Source organism: Acinonyx jubatus, chromosome A3 (genome assembly GCF_027475565.1).
Source record: "Acinonyx jubatus isolate Ajub_Pintada_27869175 chromosome A3, VMU_Ajub_asm_v1.0, whole genome shotgun sequence".
In the NCBI taxonomy this organism is placed as follows: domain Eukaryota; kingdom Metazoa; phylum Chordata; class Mammalia; order Carnivora; family Felidae; genus Acinonyx; species Acinonyx jubatus.
Genome location: NC_069388.1, coordinates 66,588,502 through 66,610,692, shown reverse-complemented (window position 1 = coordinate 66,610,692; position 22,191 = coordinate 66,588,502). Strand labels below are relative to the sequence as shown.

The window sequence follows — 22,191 nt, the reverse complement described above, 5'->3', positions numbered from 1 at the left end:
AACTACACAGCATCGCCATGATTAAAAGCTAATATTCAGCAAGCCACTTGTTTTAGACCATCCTGTTTCATCTTTTTTTTTAATATTATTTATTTGAAAATTTTTAATGGAAAAACGGAGTCACTTTCCATTTGTCTTTCCAATGATACCCCTTTACATCTTACCTAGATTTACCACCAATTAACAGCTTGCCACGCCCACCCCATCTCTATGTATCTTAAGTATACACAACACATTTCCTTTTGGCCAAACCATCCAAAAGAAGTTTATAGATATTATGATGCTTCATACCTTAAACATTTCAGCATGTATCTCCCCAAAACAGGGACATTCTACATAACTACACCATTATACCTAAAAAAATGAACTTGAATTTAATGGCATCCTCCAACCCATACTCCACATTCCAACGAAAAAGTCCTTTATAGATTGTTTTTAAACTCAGACTCCAATCAAAGTTTATGCATTGCATTTTCACTATTATGTCTCTTTAGTCCTCCCCACCTCACCTCCACCCCAAGATCCGCTCCCCTGCCTTCCTCTGTTCTATATGACACCAATTCCTTGAAGGAGCCCAGGCCAGTTATCTGGATTCATTTGACTGTATTGTCAGGATTAGATTCAGGTCAACTTTTCTGCAAGAACATTGCAAAGGGCATGCTGTATCTCTCCCAGTGCATCAAACCAGAAAGCATGTCGTGCCATGCTCCTTGGCCATTTGGTTAAAGTGGTGACTGCCAGACATCTTCATTGTAAGAGCACATGTTTCCCTTTGTCATTAATAATAAAGCATGGTGGGAGACTTTGAGTTGATGCCGCTAGCCTGTTGGCCAATAACCCTTCATCTGATGGTTTCAGCATCTGCTGATTATTCAGTTATGTAGGGTATTACAAAATGGAAGTTTTAAATCTCATCATTCTTCCACATTTATTACCAATGCTCTTCCATAAAAGAAGAATCCTCTCTCTCTCAATCTCGCTCTTTTTAAATATCACTGTGGAAGTAGATTTTTCAAAAATTTTATTCAATATATTATAATCCATTATAATAATAATCCACATGAACTTGACTGAGGGCAACTTGAGGGGGAACATAACAACTCCATGCTGCCAAAATACAGGAGGTATGCCCGCTTCAGAGAGAGGGTTCCCTTGCCATTGGGAATGTGAGACCCACAGAAGTGGGGGAATTCTGATGAACATTCAAAACCAGGGTCATGGCAGCATATAGAGATTGGCCTGATGACAGTGACTGGTGACAGTTATCCATACAACCACTGCCAGGACATCCACTAAAGAAGTGTCTCCATATACTTCATACACAAGAATTATTCATACATAAAAGGACTGCAGAAAAATACCACAGGGAGCAGAAAGAGGTGAATTTAGGATCCCTGTTCTTTAGGTAGGTATTTGTATAGTCATTTGATAAAAATTTGCTTATAGATATACCACCATAGGGCATATTTTCTAAAATAGAAACCCTGAGGCCACGTTTTGAGACCCTGCAGATCTGCAAACATAAATTAAGCTTTCTTCTTTAAAATCATCCAAAAACTAGGTGGTTATATGATCTAAAAGGGAACTATGGAAGACCATCTAATACTGTTAAAACGCCAGAAAATGCTTTTAGAGCCCCAGGAATATTAGGAGTTTGTTTTAAGGCAGCATTCACAATTAGAGTATCATCTGTGATTAAGTTCTAAAGCCTGAATCTTATTTTGAATAAAAAGGTGACATTCTCTCTTTTTGAGTCACAATTACTGACATTTGAATAGAGAACACAGACAATGCTTTAAAGTAAGGTGCAGCTATTGTAATACAGGAGAGGGGGAGAAACCATTTCCGAGCCTGTGACTGCATCCCCAAGGCAAGGGAAGCTGTCCTCATTTAATTCTGACACCATGAAGTCTTGGGAAAAAAGTTATCTGAAGTGACTCTCCAGCTGTTTTAAGGGGCATTTTAAAGCATTGTGCAGGCCTGACAGCATGAGGCCTCCCACTCACATTTGTAACTTCTCCAAAGTAAGGAAGCCACTCTTTTAATCAAAACAAGGCAACACATTCTATTGTGCGCGACTGCTAAGAACAAAGCTGAAGAGCAACAACTAAAAAGGAAACGGTGAGCACCATTCTCTGGGAAGTCGGGACAAGTAGGACCCAAGCTATTAAAAAAGACATGAAAAAATGTCCCAATACAAAAATGTCAATGATACCAACACAGACCAAAGGTGTCGGCGGACCTTTGGAGAGTGAGTACATGTGGGGCAGCCCAGGCCACTAAAATGACCTCCTCCACCAGGAGCAGGAACACCTCTACCCCATTGAACAGTTCAATTAAACAGACTGCTGCATTTCACAGAAATCCTGTCCAGAGCAGGACAAGGGAAACCCCTGCCCTCTATTCTGGTCAGAGAGACGGAGGCTACTACAAGATATAGTAATAATAATTAATAATAATAATAATGGCAACACATTAAGCATTTACTGTGTTCCAGGACTTCTTTCAAAGTGTTTAACGTATGTTACGCATTTTAATCCACACAACAGTCTTTTGGGGTCAATACTATTATCATCATCCCTATTTTCAGATTTGGAAATTAAGACACAGAGAGGTGAGATGACTGAATAAAGTAACTCAGCTAATAAGTAGTGGAGCTGGGATTCAAGCCCAGGCAGTTGGGTTGAATACTTGCAACCTTAACCATGAAGCTTCACTTAGAACAATGGCATTGTAAGCCCCACCAAAAAAAAAAAAAAGTACAAAATTCTAATATATATCAAAACTAGGATAAGAACAGCACATAAAAATGACAGAGAATGGGTATCCAGACAACTGCTGGCAGCTTTGCTTTTTCTCAAAACAGAGTAGGGGCTACTTTTTTTTAAATTCACTATACATGTAACTCCATCACTTAGAAGGTAGAGACAGTGGTAAGGGGACCAGACTCTGGACTCAGTTCTGTCCAGCAGACCATCTGATCTGTATATGGAAATGGTGAGAGCTATATCATCCAATGCTGTAACCTAGGGCAAAGGCCCCAAAGTGGCATGCCCAAGGCTCACTGGGAGAGCTTGTTATAAAAGTGCAAATTCCTGGATACCACCACCAGATTCTGATTCCACAGATCTGCAGTGCACCTGGTCAGTAGGTCTGAGTCTGCATTTCTGGCAAGCAGCTCCGGTTGATTCTGAGTCAGGAGATGAAGGGAAATGCTTTGGCAAACATTGGCTTGGACTCCAAGAGATCCAATTTCAAAGAAGTTCTGAGAAAAGAACAATATGATTCCTTTATCTACAAGAGATTGCTATAAAGGAATTCAAACTCCCAAATGATAAAGGACTGCCAAAGAATAATATTCTAAATGTAAAATAAAAAAAAAAAAAAGAATTCCAGTGGGATTGAGCTGCTAAGGAGGCAAGAAGATTGTGTGTAACTGCACAAGGCAACAGGCATAAACCAAGAAAGTACCTAGCCCCTCCAATTCTATCATATACATGAGGAAAGAAAACTACTGAAAAAAAATGGCAGCCAGTAATCCTGGCTGAGAGCTCATATGTGAAGTTGTAAATTCAGAATTCTAGAAGAAAGCACATGAGAGCAGGAGAAACCAGAGAAGGCTCTTCCTCACGTGGAAGGGTGAGGCCACTGCTCCACCCAGCCTTTTGACTAAGCTTCTGCTAGGGAGCAAGCATTATGAGACACCTGGGGGTTTTACAAAATGAATTAAATACACTTCCCCTGTTCGATCTGAACTAAAATTAATAAGGAGACCTTATGAATTATTCTGTAATCTCTGTATTTTCTGAATTCCAGTGTTCAAACATCATGCTTCAACCCTGAGTCCTGCTTATTTATATGCTGGTTTGTCTCAGATGTGCTGTGGATTGATGGAAAGAGACCCCCACCCCCAACTATACACCACACACACACACACCACAAGACAGAATTCCATGTTTGTTTTCTTTAACAAAGGCTAGAGAAACCTTGCAGTCAACAGCCATGTGGAACAGGGTTTCTCAAGTCACACCCACCAGCCCACCCATGACATGGCCATGCAACTACCAGCAACCCCTTAAAGGGAAGCTAGGGTCTTGCCAGATGCTGGAGTTTAATTTGATGTTATACTATATAGCTCTTTCTCACTTGAGTATTACATCATTGTGCATGAAGGACTTACATAAATATTTCTAAGTCTGTGCCTTTCAAACTTGCCCAGTTGGCTATGATTAGAAAATCACCTTACATACACCCATTGGTTCATCCAGTTCATTTAACATATACTTATTGTAATCCTCCCAAGTGCCAGGCACTACTCTAGATACAGGGGATTCTGCAAGGAACAGAACAGTTTCAAATCCTTGTGCTCATGAAGCTAACTGCTGGGGAAGGCAGATGATAAACAAGTATGTTATAATCCAGGGTCAGATGCTGATAAAGCCACAGAGGAAAAACAACTCAACAAAGGGGGATGGGAATGCAGGAATGCTGGGAGAAGGGAGGATGGTAGTTTAAATGGGCAGCCAGGAAGGGCCACACACGAACATGGTATTTAAGCATAGCCCCCCAGGAAGAGGAAGAGGGGCCGTTTGGATATCTCAGGGTAGAAAAGTAGTAGCAAGCAGTGAAACTGACATGCTGGAAGTAGCCCCAGACACCGTGTGCTCTGGTCCCATTTCTGCCTCTTGTGGGCTTTAGACAAGCCATTTTACTTTCCGAGACTCTTCCCTTCTTTATAAAATAAAAGCGTGCCACTTGATCCTCTCCAAGTTTGTTGCAGGCTCCAACATTTCCCGACATCTGTCTTCTGAGGAGCCTCTTGTGTCTTACTCTGAACAGATGTAGATGTTTCTATGTATATGTGTACGTATACTTTTAAGTATGTAACATACAAAAATGGTGGAACAAAATTCCATAAGTAGTACTACCCTAATTACATGCAACACACTCCAGTATCTTCCATTTTGTCCCATTCTGTTCTATCTCATTTTGTGAAATGCTGATTGCACCCGACTAAATTGATTTCGCTATCCACTAATTCGTCTTAAAGAACTGTTTACAGGCACAGAAATCTTCTTGGTGATGGAGCCAAATATGGCAGCAACCAAAACACATACTCATCCAAGAAAAGGAAAAGCTAACTCCATGCCAGAGCCTTCCTCTGCCGTCCGCTTTCAGCCTCCCAGAAAGCACACATGCCCACACAGGCCTGAGGAGGCAGAGGCAAGACTTGAGCATTGGACGGTTCTGGCCACTATTTCTGCTTCCGCCGCTGCTTTCTTTAAGCTTGAGCAGACAGCACGACGACAGTGAGACATCGCTTTCTCATCAGTAAAATGGAAATGGCAATGAGGATTAAGTCATAAAATCGATGTCGAATAGCTGGTCAAGTATCTGGCATTAATAAACACGTAATAAATTGGTGTTGCTGCTGCCAAACTAGAGTGGTGGAGGTGAAGCCAAACTAGAGCAAGAAGAAAAAAAGAGAAAAACCCAGCTCCCTCTCACCAGGTCCTCAGAATCTAAAACGTTAGACAGAGGTGAATGTTGCATACGCCAGTAATTATCTTAGTAGTAAATGTCACAGAAGGAAGAATGTGTGATTCCAAAATGTGCTGCTTTCACTGCTAAATCCTCTCTCCTCTCCCTTCAGCAAACTATATGGAAATGGGTTTGAAGAAATACAAAGTCATGCCTTCAACGGGACGACGCTGATTTCCCTGTAAGTATGTGCTATTTCCCCAGCTCATGAATAAAAATGAAATATTACTCTGGCTACCAGATCACATTCAATCTTCAGCAACTAACTCAGGACAAAAATAAACTTTCAAGTGGCTAGTCCTCAGTGTTTCACGCATGTTACTAGGCAACTGGCTGGCTAGAAACCCCAGAGCACCCTGATTTCAAAGACAGATGCAGCCCGGAGACATTCAAGTTGACAGTTTGCTAAAATATTCAACACCCTACTTTTAGTTTCATCTCACAGCCTCCCTCTCTAGCCCCTTCGCTCAGGTTGATGGCATGTTAGAGTCAGCGCGATTTCAGTGAAGAAATTCTTCCCCCAGCCCCCCTGCAGAGAAAACTGGCAATCCCATTTACCCGCCTAATCAGCCACAACAAGCACCCTCGCAGTCCCATCCCCCTACTGCTGGGGTGGGGCGGGTATGGGGAGCATTTTCCACAGGGTGAGGGGCCCTTGTGCTACACCACATTGCACCCAGTCCCCAGCGTTAACAGCATTTAACTCAAGGAGAGCATCCCTACTAACTATCCTTCATTGTTTCCCACCTCTCTTTCCTTCTATGGCTTCTTTACTAAAAGAGTGGCTCATTTACAAAGCCTACTGGGGCTGGGTCTATTTGAACCCTAACAGGTAGGAGTAAGGTAACAATCACCCTACAGTTGGATATAATAAAAACTAAGCAAACTATTGAAAACTTGAGCCTGAAAAGCTCAACTGAAGCCAAAATTAAGGAAAACAAATGAAAAGACTTTTATGATACGTTGTATCAACCGTAGTCTATACCAGTGCTTCTCATACTTTAACACACACAAGAATAAGGTGCAGATTGTTAAAACACAGATTCCTAGGCCCCACCTCCAGAGACTTCGCTTCATTGCGGCTAGGGTAGAGCTTGAGAATTTGTAATTTGAGCAAGCTTCCAGGAGATGCTGAGGCTGCCAAGTTGGGTAACATAAGTCTTTACAACATACTATTTATTTTAACTATACATATTAATTAAATACTCTAGTATATTGGTACCATGCTACAGAGCTTGGTGGTTATGAGAACAGATCTAAGAGTCACTAACTGGGTCTTAAACTCCAATGCCAGTATTTATCAGCTTGATCACGAGCAAGTTACTTAACCTATCCCAGCCACAGTGTTCTCATCCATGAAATAGAGCTATTAATAGGCTTATTTTGAGGATATCCCCACCAAAATGAAAAGGTCTGTTTTGTATCCTCAGTACTTAACACAGTGCCTAGCACAGAGTGGGTGTTCATTTATCATTTATTACATTGCACAGCTAATTAATTACAAATGAATGAATGAAGGAAAAATAATTATATTTTTATGGTCTTAGCCTGAGTCTGGCACATACCAAGTGCTCAAGAAATGATAGCTTCCTATCATGGAGAAAAATTTCCCTCATTTTCTTGTTGACTTGAATCTAATGAAGAGTTCACTCTATCCAATTGAATCTGTTTCTGCCAAATTTAAATCAGAGGCATATCCTCTCCTGGCACAGTACTTTCAGATGCCTCATGCAGTTATTCACTCAACAAGGGTTTGCCAAGCATCAGCTATGTTTGAAGGAATATGCTACATTTGGGGTGGAAATGAAAATGAGTAAGGCCTGGTGTTTGCCCCACAGGAGCTTACAGCCTAGGAAGAAGCATTGCCAGATGGTATATAAACTGTATACTAAGTAGTAACTAAAACAGAAGGCAAAGTGTGATGCCTCCCCTGAGAGAAGTAAAGTCTTCTGGGATTTCAAAGGCAGAAAAGAAGGAAATTAGAGAAAGCCTCCTGAGAGATGTAGACTCTGAGCTGGGCCTCAGTTGGACAGGTAAAGACAGAAGGAAAATGCATCCCAAGCAGAGGACAACAAAGAGAATGGCCCAGAGGGGGAAGCATGTGTTCACAGAACAGCAAACAGTACCTTTTAGAAAGAACTAGATGTGGGTTAGGGACAAAGCAGGAAGGGCCTTAGATGCCACAGTAAAGGATTAGGACTCTCTTTTATAGAAAATGAGAGGCCGTTGAAAGTTCTGGGATGGGAATGAAGTATGAGGGTGCTTAAAGAAGGTTCATCTGTTGGCAGAAAGGACAGTGGTTGGGGTGGGGGTTGTACAGGCTAGAGACAGATATCGGCTATCTGAATAGAGGGGGTAACTGAAGGCCTTTGTGGCTGAGGTCACCTGGATGAGGGGGCAGAGTAAGAGAACTGAATATAAAATTGGGGGACACCAAGAGAGAAGGAAGAGAAGCAGAGCAAAAGCAAACAGAGTGGGAGGAAAACCAACAGAAAACATCCTTGGGAGGTCAGAGAAAACAGGGTGTCAGTCAAGAGGGCCTTCATCAGCAGTGTCCCAGCTGCATCAGGGATGCCAAAATGGGATGTGTACCTCAAAAAGTTCAACTAGTCAAGATTCTGTATCCCCTACATCTTACTGTTGCAAGAAAGAGGAAACCAAGAACACAAATCAGTTTGCCAAGAAAACAAATCAATTTCATTCATTTATTCATTCAACAAACATTAAGCATCGCCAGTATATATTAGGCACCATGTTAGGGAGCTGGGTCTGCAACGGCAGAGTGGAAAGAGTCCTTGTCCTCATGAAGCTTCTGTTCTAGCAGAAGAGACAGACAAAAAGGCAAGTAAATAAATGAACTTACTGCAGATAGGAATATATACTATGAAGGAAATAACCCATTACTGAGATCTATGAGAGTACAGGGGCTGTCTGGCTTTAGGTTAGGTGTCCAGGGATAGCCTGGCCATGGATGTAGGCTATCCCTGGGCCATGAAACGTAGGCTGAACCCAGAAGATGACAAAGAGTGCACTATGGCAATAGTGAGGGGAAGCGTGTCATGGGAAGGGGGAACAGGATGTGCAAAGGTCCTGAAGTGGCAAAGAAAAGTAGTTGTAAGCTCCAGGAATTAAGAGGAGGCCAGTGTGGCTGGAGGGTCATCAACAATGGGAAACCAGTATGAGACAAACCTAGAGATAGAGAGCGAGCAAACCATGCAGAACTCAGGGGCAATGGAAAAGATTCTAAATTCTCTTCTAAGGGCAAGGAGGTCCCCTGAAGGATTGAAGGAGGGAGTAGGTTTCAAAACTGTCAAGCAAAATTTTCAAAGTGTACCTTCAACCCAGTTTCTACACCTTCCTCACAAATGGGCCTGTCCAAAGTTGTTCAGAATGATGACACCAAAGCCCTACAAAATTCTTGAATTTTCTACCTAACTAAGTTAGGACAGGGTGGAGAGACACAGCACCAGAGGGTTGCCCTCAGACACCTCCAGGGTTCTGAGAGTCACCCCTTGTCATTCTCAGAGCACCCCACTTGTGAAAATTTTGGGTGGGGCTCGGGGGTTCTCCCACTGTGCTTCAAGAGGTTATCCTGTGTGTGCTTCTCATACCTGGAAGGCTGTGTCACTTGAGAACCTGAAAGTGACCCCTAGGAAAACGTGGTAGACGAATCTGATTTGTTTTTAACCGAGTTACATACTGCGGAGTTATCAGTACACAGAAAGATCTTTTAATAAAACACGTGAAAAGTTCTGTCATGAAATTTGAGCAATTAATTTGACCTGGCTGACATGACGATTATTTGCTCACAGAGCCCCATTTCGATGATTTATGACCATAACAGAACATAATTAAAACAAACCAAATCAGGGAAAAGAGCCATGGAGGTTTGGGAAGGAAATTTTCTTTTGATTTAGATCTTAAACAGCAATTGACTCTGACAACCTCATCTCTTTGAAAGTAGAAATACACCCAGGGGATAGGACTGTGTGAGACTGACGGGTGCATTCTGATGGAAGGGCTGAGGATTTCTGAGGAGAACGCTTAGTAGAAGCATGTGGAAAACAGCCACCCAGGGAGTGAGATGCAGGGGGGGTTGCAGTTTTTAAATGGCAGGCGTGATGTGGAGACATGCAGGAAGACAATGAAGAAGATGGAGAGCTAGGAGATGAACCAGGTAATTGCCTATGCCTCCTGCAAGGGAGGGGAGAGTGAGTGTTGGTCTATTTGTTTTGCCATGTAACACTGTAACAGTGATGCAGGAGAATCCTGCTATGCTTCAAATCATCACATCGACAATGGATGCATTTTCCAGAATGCCCTGAGTCACCACTCTTCTGTTGTAGAAAGAAAGTGCTCAAAAGAAGGCTGGCAAGCCTGAGCCCAGGGACCCCGCTCCCAGCTCCCTCGTCCACCCAGAGAGGGGCCTGGGCTTGGAGACACCAGCATGAGGGCCCAGAGCAGGCTGCTCAGCAGCACCAAGCTGAGCTATTCCTGAACAGTTCACCCTGAGCTGCTTGGAGCTCAAGGAACAGAAGCCCAGTGGTCCTCAACACGCACACCTGAGGACTATCATGTACCCAACACGGAACCCCGAGTGGGGCATGCTGGGTGTAGGGCAATTTTCTGCACAGGCTGTCCTTCCTCCCCTTTCCTACCCAGTGAGAATGCATATCTGAAAAGGGTAACTTTGGACCCTACTTTTTCTTTTCAAGTAAGTATTTGCAAACTTCAGCATATTGCTATTAACCAGCTCTGAGGCCTCCAAGGTCAGGGCAGCTGAGCACCTGATACAGAGCAGGCTGCGCCTCCACCCTTCAGCCTTGAACACTGGAGCAGCACTTCCATCCCCGCCCAGCTGTGCGGTAGCAAACCTTCTCGACCCCAGAACAGGAAAGGGTGAGGACTTGAAGCTGCAGGACAAAGCGTTCTACTGAGTGAGGGGGAATCTGCAGGGGAAAGGTGGGCCCAGACACACACGTGGGCAGTTTTACAATAAGCCTGGCACCAGCATGTCTTTTCCCCTTCTTCTATAATCCCCCTTTTCCCTCTACGGCTGAGCACCGCACAGGCAGGCTGCTCCAAACGTGTGCACACGCAGCGGTGACTGTTAACCCACGAAGTGCCAACCCCACTAAGAACACTGTCCTTCCCCACAGGGAGCTCAAGGAAAACACACACCTGGAGAAGATGCACAATGGAGCCTTCTGGGGGGCCACGGGGCCTAGCATCTTGTGAGTACAGTGGTGCTGCCTCCCCTCCCCACCCAGGGGTCCAGCCACACTGTCCCCAGCCCAGTTTGTGGACAGTCAGCCTCTGCATGGGAAAGGGCTGCCGTTAACCAATAACACTAACTGGGGGCACTGAAATGACAGAAATCGATGGTCTCCGTTCTAGAGGCTCAGAGTCTGAAATCAGGGTGTCGGCAGGCTCGTTCCTTCTGAGGGCTGTGAAGACAGGATCTATTCCAGGCCTCTCTCCTTGCTGCTGGTCCTTCCTTCTGGTTGTGACAACGTAACTCCAGCCTTAACGAGGCATTCTCTGTGTGTATCTACCTGCCTGTCTCTGAATTTCCCTTCTATCATAAGGACACCAGTCATCCTGGATCAGGGCCCATCCCAATGACCTCATTTTTAACACGATTACCTCCATGAAGATTTCATTTCCAAATAAGGTCACATTCTGAAATACTGGGGCATTAGGACTTCCACGTGAATTTGGGGGAGACACAATTCAGTGTGTAATACCAAGTATGGAGGTCCACCTCATGTGCTAGCACAGGGAAGGCTGCCCACCTGGCATCCACTCGTGGGCATCCAAGGCCAGAGATTAGACTTTCCCGTGGCACTTGTCCAAACAGAGCTGAGCTACTGTGCATCAGGCTCCCTGAGGAGGCAAACAACAGAACCAAGTTTCCTCAACTCTTGGTAGTTTCGTGTGAGGACATGCGAGAAAGTGTAAAGGAACGGAAACTGAATCAAGAGTCTCCTGACAAAGCCTTGGAAATCCTGAATATCCCATAGGAAACGACTGTAGCTGTAGTCAGACTTCGAGGAAAAAGACAACAGGGTTCCAGAGGCTCTGCAGCTCTAACCTGGGGTGACCTCATCTTTCCTCCACAGAGGTGCCAGGCCCTTTACTGCCTACTCTAGTATGCTGTTACTCATTCACTCAACAAACACTGATTGAACACATCCCGTTTACCAGGCAGCATGCCAGAGAGACTGGTGAGCATAATAGCTCTGGTCCCTGCCTTTAAAGAGATTAGAGTCACCGAGAGGAGACAGCAATAAATAGGCAAACAAGCGGGTGATTTTGAAATTAGGAAAGTGCTAGAAGGAGAGTGAACAGTGTAATCCAGTTCATTTGCTTGCTTATTCATTCAGTCATTCATCCATTCATTAACCCCATAACGATTTTGTAAGTCCCTACTGTGTGCTAGGTACTGGATTAGGCAGAGAGAGAGAAACAGAGCATAAGAAAAAGATGTCTGCCTTCCTTCACAGAATGGGGGAAGACAGACGAGGATCAAATAAGTAAATAAAATATGTAGTATGCAGATGTAGGCGCTGGTTGTGAGGGAGAAAAATTCAGTTGGCTGAAGGAGGAGTTCTAGGGAGAGAGAGTTACCATTTTAAAAAGGATGGTCAGGGAAGACTAACCTGAAAAGTGTCATTTAAGCAAACACCTGAAATAAGTGGGGGAGCAAATTATGTAGGTATTGACAGGAGGGGCATTCTAGGTAGAGGGAAGGGCAAAGCAAAGGCCCAGAGGCAGGAACTTGCCTTGTGTAATGGAAGAAAAGAAAGGGGGCCAGTGTGGCAGAGCAAGCAAAGAGGAGAGTTCTAGAACATAAGGACAGAGAGGTGGCAGACAGCTGGGTCGTGAAGGGCCTTGTGACCATTATAAGGACTTCACCTGTGTTCTGAGATGACATGAGGCTTTACAGTTTTGATCAGGGGAAGGAATGAACCAACCCAGTAATTCTTAATCCTGAAGCTCCTACCAGTATCAACTCATGATTTTGTCTACTTTCCAACTCCCACCATTATTAATCCCAACTCTATTTCTTAGTTCTTGCCCCCATCAACTCCTAAATACTTCTTAACCCTTATTTGCTACTAACTCTTGACTCTGCTTCCTACCCTGCCACTGTCAACCTCTGTGCTACTTCCTAACCCCCACTACTGTCAACCCCAGACAGCATCCAGTTCCTAGCCCACAGCACTGTCAACCCCTGACTTCACCTAATCCCCAGCTCCTGCCAGTATCCATTCTGACTCTACTTCTTAATTCCTGCAACCATCAACCCTTGACTCTGTTTACTTCCTAATTCCTGCCACAAAAACTCCAGACCTTCTCAATTTCCTAACTTCCATCACTCTCAATCCTCACTCTCTCTCTACTCAACCTCATATTTTTGCTTCCACTACCTCATGGCTCATGCCAAGTGTTTTCTCTGCTGTGTCTCAGCTTCTGCCACCCTACCGCACAGGTCCTGTATGTCTCATGTTCAAAGTACACCAGACTCATAATCTTACAGGTTGGTTGAAGACTTTGCAGTCTAGCACACCCTGTAGGCAGAGCTCTTAGAGCAAGCTGGCTACCAACCCAGCCACTAGATAGCCAAAGAGAGTTGCCTCTGGGTCAGACACAGTATATGATGAAGTTAGTGTGGTCATAAGACACCCTGCCTGCTAGTCTTTGCCTGAAGAGCTGCTTGGTCCACCTGCTTAGAAATAACTGCGAGTACTGGAGACACCGGCCCTGTCTTGGCCAGAACACTTGGACCAGACCTAGTCTTATTTCATTAAGCAGCTGTTCTCATTACACCCTTAGAATGTAAGTGGTGTCTAGGAGAGTTCCTTCCACCCACAACCCAAAAATACTTCCCCACTGGTCTTCTACTGAGACTGAAAATATATTATCAGAAATTTTACTCCTCCATGATGAGACCTTGCCTTTTCTACAATCCTAATTTAAAATATATACCCCCCTCAAAAAAAAAACCCATCAGACACACACAAGTTGTGTGCTATATCCCTAACACATTCAGGATAACTCTATAAAGCAGGATGAGAACACTGGTTACCTAAATCAATGAGTACACAAAAGCAGCAGTAATCTGAAGCCCCTGAGGTAAATTCTGCTGTCTTAACTGTTCCACCAAAGGCCCACACTAGCCATCGCTCCATGTTGTCAAGTTCATCTATCAGTCATCTATTGATCCCCTCCCATGTGCTGGGCACTAAGCATTGGGACAATTTTCTGAGGGGGACTGTGCTGCTGGAAAAGTTTCATGGGGGCATCAGCAGCAACCACTTAGGAGATGGGCAGGATTTCAAAATTTCCACGGACTCTTCTTCCTCTTCACATTTACCTTGTTCTCAGACATTCTCTCAAGTCTAGAAAAACCAAAAAGTTTGGGACCTTGTTTACAAAACCTAAGCTTTCCACACAGTTCTGCTTTCCCGGCCAAGTGCTTGCTTGCTTGCTTTGGACTGGTGAATCCAGTTTGCCTTTAGAGAAGGTGCAGTCTGCATCCCAGGCAGATGACAGCTAAGGCCATAAGCAGCTCCTAGCAGTATAAGCAATCTGTGCTTCATGAAAACCTACCCTGTGGGGCTTGAACAAAGACGGAGGCATCTGAAGCCCTGAGTATTTCCCCCTGGGATACAGCACAAAAGCTGATGTCACTGCATGTGTCTACTGTCTCACAAAGCAAGTAGTTATTTCATGCCTGCTAAGTGGAGAGAGGGAGGAAGGAAGGGGGGTGGGGGAGAAATGCTAATGAATGTATGACAGGTGTAAGGAGTTACACTCAACCTTGAAAGGAATAATGGAGTGCATATGAGGAAAAAAACACAGCATAGATTTTGAATTTTTATCTTAATGAGAGTAACTGAATGGAGAATTAGGGGGAAGGCAAGATGGAGAAAAGATTCCTCAGAACCTAGAACAGTACTATTGCTGAGAGGAGGTTTCATCCTATACAGTAAACAAAAAGGCTTGCTCCTTTCTATTTTTCAGGGATATTTCATCCACCAAATTGCAAGCCCTGCCTAGCTATGGGCTGGAGTCCATCCATACACTCATTGCCACATCATCCTATTCTCTAAAAAAACTGCCATCAAGGGAAAAATTCACCAACCTCCTGGATGCCACACTGACTTACCCCAGCCACTGCTGTGCTTTTAGAAACTTGCCAACAAAAGAGTAAGTAAAAAAAGAAAAAAAAAAAAAAGGTAGTGCCTGCCAACCTGTGGCAGAAACAAATTTCAAAACAGTCAACTGGTCGACAGCTTCCTGCCCCTTCACTCCCTGCTCTAGATCAGCTCCAAAGCCATGGGGTCACTTTCAGAGACACAAGAAGAAAATGAGCCATCCTGTTTCTTCCCAAAAACTGATTCCAGTCAATTCACCCTGCAGCTACAAGATCTTTGTAGCCTATTCCAGGATAACTGAATTATAATAACCTTAAATTAGGCTATAATTGCAGTTGCAAAATGGAGTATGAAACTGACATCTTAAAGATCAATTAGCTCTAATCCTTATCAGAGAGCATCATTTTTAAAGGAGGGAAGTAGGCTCAAGAGAGTAAATTTTACCTAATGTCTAAATCCTTAATAATAAAAAAAATGGACACAAAACTCTACAGAGGCTTTTTTTAAAGCTATTTCTCTTGCAGCAAGAAGACCATCTTTCATTTCAGAACAGAATTCTTGCTCTCTAAGGATTAGCTCAGTGCCTGAACAAAAAGGGCACAAGCTCCTGGCTGATTTGAGTCCAGTGGGGGGCATCTTACTGATTCCACTGATACATTTCAATCCAGAATGGAATGACAGGGTGTGCAGCATTTCATTCTTTTCTTAACGATTGTTTTCCAGAATTTTTTTTTTTACTAAGATGCATAATAAGAAATACCTCTTTTTACGCTGCAAACCAGTACAGGTCACATAGGTAACAAATAAAACAATACTTAACTTTTTTACATGTGTGATACACACAGATTTTTCTTATCTATTTTACTCTATTTCATGTTTGTTTGTGTTTTTAATGCTAGTCGTGTGCACTTTATTGTTTATACAACCCACCAATGGGTCACAACTCACTGTTGGGAAAACATCTGCCCTAAAGTGTTATTACACAGCCTAAGAAGATATTCTCAATTAATTAGATGAGGCACTGGAAGAGTGACACTAGGATACTGCTGTTTTTGTGTGGAATCAACCTATTTACAATGAATCAACCAACAACATATTACTGTACATCTACTTTGTGCCTTGCAGAGGTATGTGAAGCTAGATCTGAAGCTTTTGATGTAACCAAGAAGACAAAGTACTCGGAGGGCCATGCATCATTAACTGAGCTTCAAAAAAATATTAATTGAGCACTTATCTAGTTCCAGACATTGTGCAAAAGTCTGAAGATACAAAAATAACTAAGAGCTCATTCCACCCGGGAAAATCACAAACAGCTGTGTGGTGGTAACACACAAGAGAGCCAATGTTTAAGTACAATATAGCAAATGTAATGGTAGAGCTGAGAACATAACAGAATACTCTGGGAGCACAAAGGAAGAGTTTCTAAACAGCAACAGAACTTACAGAAGACTTCCTGAGGAAATGACTTCCACTGAGTTTTGGAGAAGGGATAAGAGGTGGCTAGGCAGGTTTGGGTAAAACCATGCTGAGAAGACAAGGTAGCTCATGGCAAAGCACAAAGGCAAGACACAAAGGATGGAAATCCCTCAGAAAAACTGGAACAAGATGACTTATGGGTACATGGAGGACACAGAGAGAGACAGTTGTGATGGGCTCTGAGTGCTGGGCCAGGTTGTTCAGAGGATGGGGAACCACTGACGAATTCAAAGCAAAATTACTCAGATTTACTTTTGTCAAATAACACTCCAGCAGCTCTGGAGGATGGCTTGGAGGTGAGCAAAGCTGGTGAGAGACCGATTAGGGGAACAATACAGACCCTGGTTCATGATAAGGCTGATTCTGGACACCTCAAATTTTGTGGCAAAGAGGGCACATCCCTTCTGAAATTACTGGCATATAAAAAAGCTAGTTCAGGGGCTTTTTATTCTAGTACATGAAAGAGACTACCTCTGGGTAAAAAAGGTGGGGAGAGGATTATGCAGTTGTAGGCCAGTATCAAAGTGAGATAGGAATACAGTCACACAGAGGTTGTCTTGATTGGGATTACAAGCTTTAAGTGACTCCCTCTATATCCCTAAAGCTCGAAACCTTGGATGCTAGGGAGATGGGACAGCCTGAAGCTGGGCCAGTGGAATGTTTATGTAAACTCTAAGTCACCCCCCTGCCCTGCAGCTGCTGAGCCTGGATAACACACACAGCTGCCTGGGCAGATGGTCCCAAAGACCTCCTTGGTATCTATGATTACAATTTTTAAAAAGAGTAGATGGAACTCAGTGCTATGAACTGAAGGCTAAGAACAAACACATTTCCTGTTAACTATAGATTGGTTCACACACAGTATCTCTAGGTATCAGATACAGAGCCAGCATCAAAACACACACACACACACACACACACACACACACACACACACACTTTGTCCAAATTTGAGGATTTATAAGGCTGACTCAAAATAACAAGCTGATTAATTTTTGAAAGTGAGTCCAGTAGGTCAAATAGTTCTGCTATATTATCCACCTTCCTGCTTTGCATACAAAGTTGTTTGTATAAGGAATTATCTTGTTAATGCTGGAGAAGAATAACATAGAAATTTCTAATTTCGACTGCCTCATTTCTCCTTCCTCCTTAGGAAAGGTTGGGTTTCTCACCACCTTCTCTCCTTCCCTCTATTTCTTCATCCAGTTTTCCTGTGTGCCTCCCTTTGGTTTCACCTTAGGAATATAATAAGTATAGGCCCCTTTTAATTTATTGATACTTTTTCCCTTTCCATTAGGCTAAGCTTCTTGCAATGATGGAGGAGTAGAGAACACCCACATATATTTCTGCACATAAGGAAACAAAGCAGAAAATTCACATCATCATGTCAGGTCCAGTATCTTCAAATCCTCACAGAAAATATTTCCTAGTTACAATTCAAAGCCATGAATTCTGAATGGCTATTTGTTCATCACGAGCAATGTGGTAAGGAGAGTGGGGAGGAGCAAACCCTCATATACCATAAGGGTAGTTTTTAATAAGCATCGAAAAATCTGTGATTCAATATGACCAATTTAAGTTTTTTCATCTCTGGAGCCCACACAAAACACTTAGCATTCAGAAGCATTTTATCTAAGCTGGAAGCCCTCTAATGACAATGCCAAAGCCTTTCCTCTTTCCCGGGAAAATGTTTCAGTCAGGACAATGGTGCAGAACACGACTGGCGTAATGGGCAAAGAATTTGGATGAACAAAGCATAAATAGACATGATCATGTTTAGTTTAAAGACCAAAGGCTCAAATGCTTTTTTTTTTAAACCTCTTTTCTTTCAGGCAGAATTTTTCATTTTCCATTTTTGAAAACTTTTCCAAACAATGTGAAAGCACAGCAAGGAGACCAAATAATGAAACACTGTAAGTATTTGCATGCAAAGAAACTCAGGAAACCATGTCTCGTTCTGTGTGCACCTTATTATTATCAGTGCCAATGCTTTTCTTTTGATAAAAGTCTTCATTGGAGGGATGTTTGCAAAGCACTTTTTAATAGATTTAAAATGGGAATTTTTTCTTTACAAGTGGCATCCAGTTGAACAGACATTTAACTGTTTAAAAAAACTCTTTAAAAAAATGTATCTACACATTCATTCTATAATTAAATTCTCCAAAGAAATTAAAATTTTTATTTGCAGGTATTTTGAGGTCACTTAGGGCTTGTTAAAATGACTTCATTTAAAAAAAATGACTTCATTTTTAGAAATTTTCACTAGTCAGTGGTCAGCATTCCACAAAGATTAACTGATTGCAAACATGGCTTCTAGAAGCAGTCACTTCCCTTCAAAGAGATTCAGGCCACCTTGACTACTATGCTCTGGAGCTTAAAATTATTCAACCTCAATGCTATCACTAACATACACTGGATGGGAGATCCGTTTCTATTCTACTGACTGACTTTTTTTAACATTTTTCCTGGCTGCCTTGGCATTTCACCTACCTTCAAATGTAAAAGATCATGCCTCAAAAGATACTCCCAGCGTCCCTAGGCCACATTTACTGTGATTTAGAAGTTTTATTATTCCCCCCATGTGTCCTTCAGGCTACAAAACCTGATACCCTTCTACAATACCTTGCCATTCTCCATTCCCTCTTCTACATCTTTTTTCTTTTCTCTTGTTTTTTTTCCCTATCAATCTGCAAGTTATGAAGAGGCAGCAGGGTGGTATGTTGGAAGGACCTTGGGCTTTGGGGCTTCTCAAAGTTGGATGTGAATCCTTGGCAGTAATGTTCCTGTAACACTGGGTATCCCTGGACAATAATTACCTTTTTTGAGACATTTTCCCTCATCTGCAAGGGACAGCAGAAATATCATTTGGCTTTCAGAGCCAAAAAAGTGAAGAGAGTTGTTACAAAATGCAACAGCATCTGGGGTACATTAGAAATACCATACTCTGTATCCTTTTCTCTTTCATTTAGGTCCAACACCAACTGTCCTCCAGTGTTCTTTTTCCTCACCCTCCCTGCTCTTGTCTGGATGGTCTGTCAGTCACCTTCCATTAACTCTTTTGCAACCTGTGGCTTTTTCCTCATCAACAGGAAACACTTCTGGCTGGAGTCATTGGTAGCCTCAAGGGGTAGTTTTGGGGACAAGAGATGTTAGCCCACTCTCAATCATCCTCATCAGCCCCACCCCAAGCCTTCCCAAAGAAGTCTACAGTCTCGAGTTTCCTATGCTAACACTGCTGTAAAACAAATCCCCTAATGTCCAGCATCCCCAAAACTATGTGAAATTAGTACATAAACTCTAGGTAAAAAGAGTGTGCTCCCTGTGAAATCCCCTTGCCCCCTTTCCCACCACAATGCTATTCCTAAGCCCCTGGAGGTGAGAAATTCTAGAGCCAGTCACTAAGCCCTACCTACTCTCCCCAAGGTATCAGTGTCCTTGCTGTTATTTATGGCTGGTCCCTTTGTTCTCCTACAGTCCCCGTCTTTCCTCCTGTCTTTGTTCATTGGAACTGGAGTGGCCCCTCCTTCCTCTGACTCAATGTTGTAGGCCTATTCGAGTCCATTCAGACCCTTCAGTACTGAAGACAGTTCCCTGCCGGGTTTTGTCAATAAGCATGAGGCTCCCCTCAGGAACTGTCCCAGGACACAAACCTAAGTAGCAGGTAGGTATTTGGTCTGAAGGCAAATCACCAAGGAGAAAAATTGCTAGACAGATGCTCAGTAGGGCAAAAAAAAAAAAAAAGAAAGAAAAGAAAAAGAAAAAAAGAAAGGACAAAGGACCAGAGGAGTGAGACAAGGAACATGTTTGACCTCTTACTGATAGAAATTTATTCAGAAATCATGGCAGAATTTTTCGAAGCTTTGAATTAGTGCTTCTGAAGTAGTTTTACTGGTAGCAGCTAAAGTAGTTTTGATAAGGGGAAAGCAGCAAAGGAAATAAGGCAGAAATAGTTGGAAAGTTTCCACCTGATTTAATAAAGGCTATTATTTTGGAGGAATCCTCCAGGGAACTTGCTTAAAACACAAGTTCCTGGGCTCTGTCCCTAGAGAATTTGATCCAGGAATCTGCACTTTAACAAACAGCCTGGTGATTCTGATGGAAGTGGTCCAAGGACCACACTTTGAAAAGCACTGACAGAGACACTGACGTATAGGAAAGGCCATACACTACGGACATGAAGACCTACTGATGCCACTAGAGCCTAGTGCTGAGGGACCTTGAGCTAATCACTTGCCTTCTTTAATCTTAGTTTCCTTACCAATAAAATGAGGGGTTCGGTGAGATGTCTTTAAGAACAATTCTAATACTGGGGTGCCTGGGTGGCTTAGTCAGTTAAGTGTCCGACTTTGGCTTAGGGCATGATCTCACGGTTCATGGGTTCGAGCCCCGCATTGGACTCTGTGCTGACAGTTTGGAGCCTAGAGCCTGGAGCCTGCTTCGGATTCTATGTCTCCCTCTCAGTCTTCCCCTCTTTGCTTGTGCTCTGTGTCTCTCAAAAATAATTAAAATTTTCTTAAAAAGAACTTTTCTAATGCTAAGAAATAACCTATTTCCTTACATCATTCTTTATAACCACCACATCGTTTTAAATATTAAAAAAAAAACAGATATTCTTTTAATGGGCATGAGATGAGGACAAATGTACCCATATTTAGTAATAAAGCAGGTGAGTTTCCCGTGCAATGTTCTGTACATAGCAACAATCCTTCGCTAGTTCCAAAATGGTTTCTAAGAATTTCTAGCATCATCTTGGAGTCCCAGATCATGGATTTCTTTTTATTCTTTTTTTAATCTATGTTATTTCCCTTCAGTAATTGTACTGCTCAAATATGTCATTTCATCCACTCACTGAACTAGGTTCACACTTTCCTGTTCAGAACAGGAGTAGCTAAGTTTTGAGAGTAGAGAAAAATACTCTTTTAATGTATGAGGGACCCTAAGGTAAAATACTATTTGTAATGGCCCTGACAGAAAAATTATGCCCATTCCTCTAGCTAGCAAGATTATTTTAGCAGACTGTGAGCAAAGAGAAAATTTGTTAAGCCTACATGCATCATACTGTACACACTCATTGTCCCTGTATCTTTTCAATTCCTCTCAGGGCCAGGATCAGCCTGGTTTATTCACTCCACAAGCATTTATTGGATAGTCTGAGCCAAAACTGTGTGAGGCACTGAGAGTTCAGAAATAAATAAGACCTAGTACCCTGCCTCCCAAGCTATCAAAGAATAGCTTCACAGACTATTAAAGAAGCCACCCATCATCACACAACGGCAGTACGGTTTGATAATTACAATAGAACTTAAGTGCAGCCATGGCAGAGAGAAGGGGTGATAAACTCCTTAGGGGTGTGAAATCAAGAAAGGCTTCACAGAGGGGCTTACCTTTAAGAGTAAGAAGGAATTCACCAGAGATGAGGAGAAGGCAAGAAGAAGAAATAGCACATACAAAGACAGAAGGATGAAAGAGTAGATTCTGAGAGCCACAGAAATGGTTACATCATTTCATGTAACCAAAGGGAAGATTGCACAAGCAATCTGCAAGAGATAATTATAAGAATCCCTAACTTTTAGTGAGCACTTAATATGTGCCAAGTATTATTCTAAACATTCTGTAGGTAGTAATATAGTTAATCCTTAGCACAACCTTCCTGAGGGAAGTATGATTAGTATCTCTATTTGGCAAATGAAGACCTTGTGGCACAGAGATGGTAAGTAAACCTCCCACCCAGGTTTACACAGCCTGTAAAGTCAGTCTTGCTCCAGAGCCCAGGTTTCGAATTGTGCAGCACTATTGCTTCTTGTAAATGAGACTGGAGGACGAGGCATAACCCAAATCATTCGAGGTTATCGCAAGGAGTCTGGATTTTATCCCACAGACAACAAGAACCTAGCAAAAGTTTGAATTAATAGATCTGTACTTAAGAAGGGTCATTCTATGGGGCGCCTGGGTGGCTCAGTCAAGTTAAGCATCCGACTTCAGCTCAGGTCATGATCCTATGGTCTGTGAG

General features: G+C 42.7%; 1 protein-coding gene across 3 annotated transcripts in view; it reads left to right on the top strand.

The window, feature by feature from the left end:
- Positions 1-22,191, top strand: part of LHCGR (luteinizing hormone/choriogonadotropin receptor) — a 121,523-nt gene that overhangs the window by 30,061 nt on the left and 69,271 nt on the right. For all 3 annotated transcript variants that reach the window (XM_053200572.1, XM_053200571.1, XM_027072495.2), the window contains exons 7-10: positions 5,654-5,722; positions 10,701-10,775; positions 14,572-14,757; positions 18,014-18,094. In XM_053200572.1, coding sequence (XP_053056547.1) covers positions 5,654-5,722; positions 10,701-10,775; positions 14,572-14,757; positions 18,014-18,094 — 411 coding nt within the window. The remainder of the gene's footprint in view (positions 1-5,653; positions 5,723-10,700; positions 10,776-14,571; positions 14,758-18,013; positions 18,095-22,191) is intronic.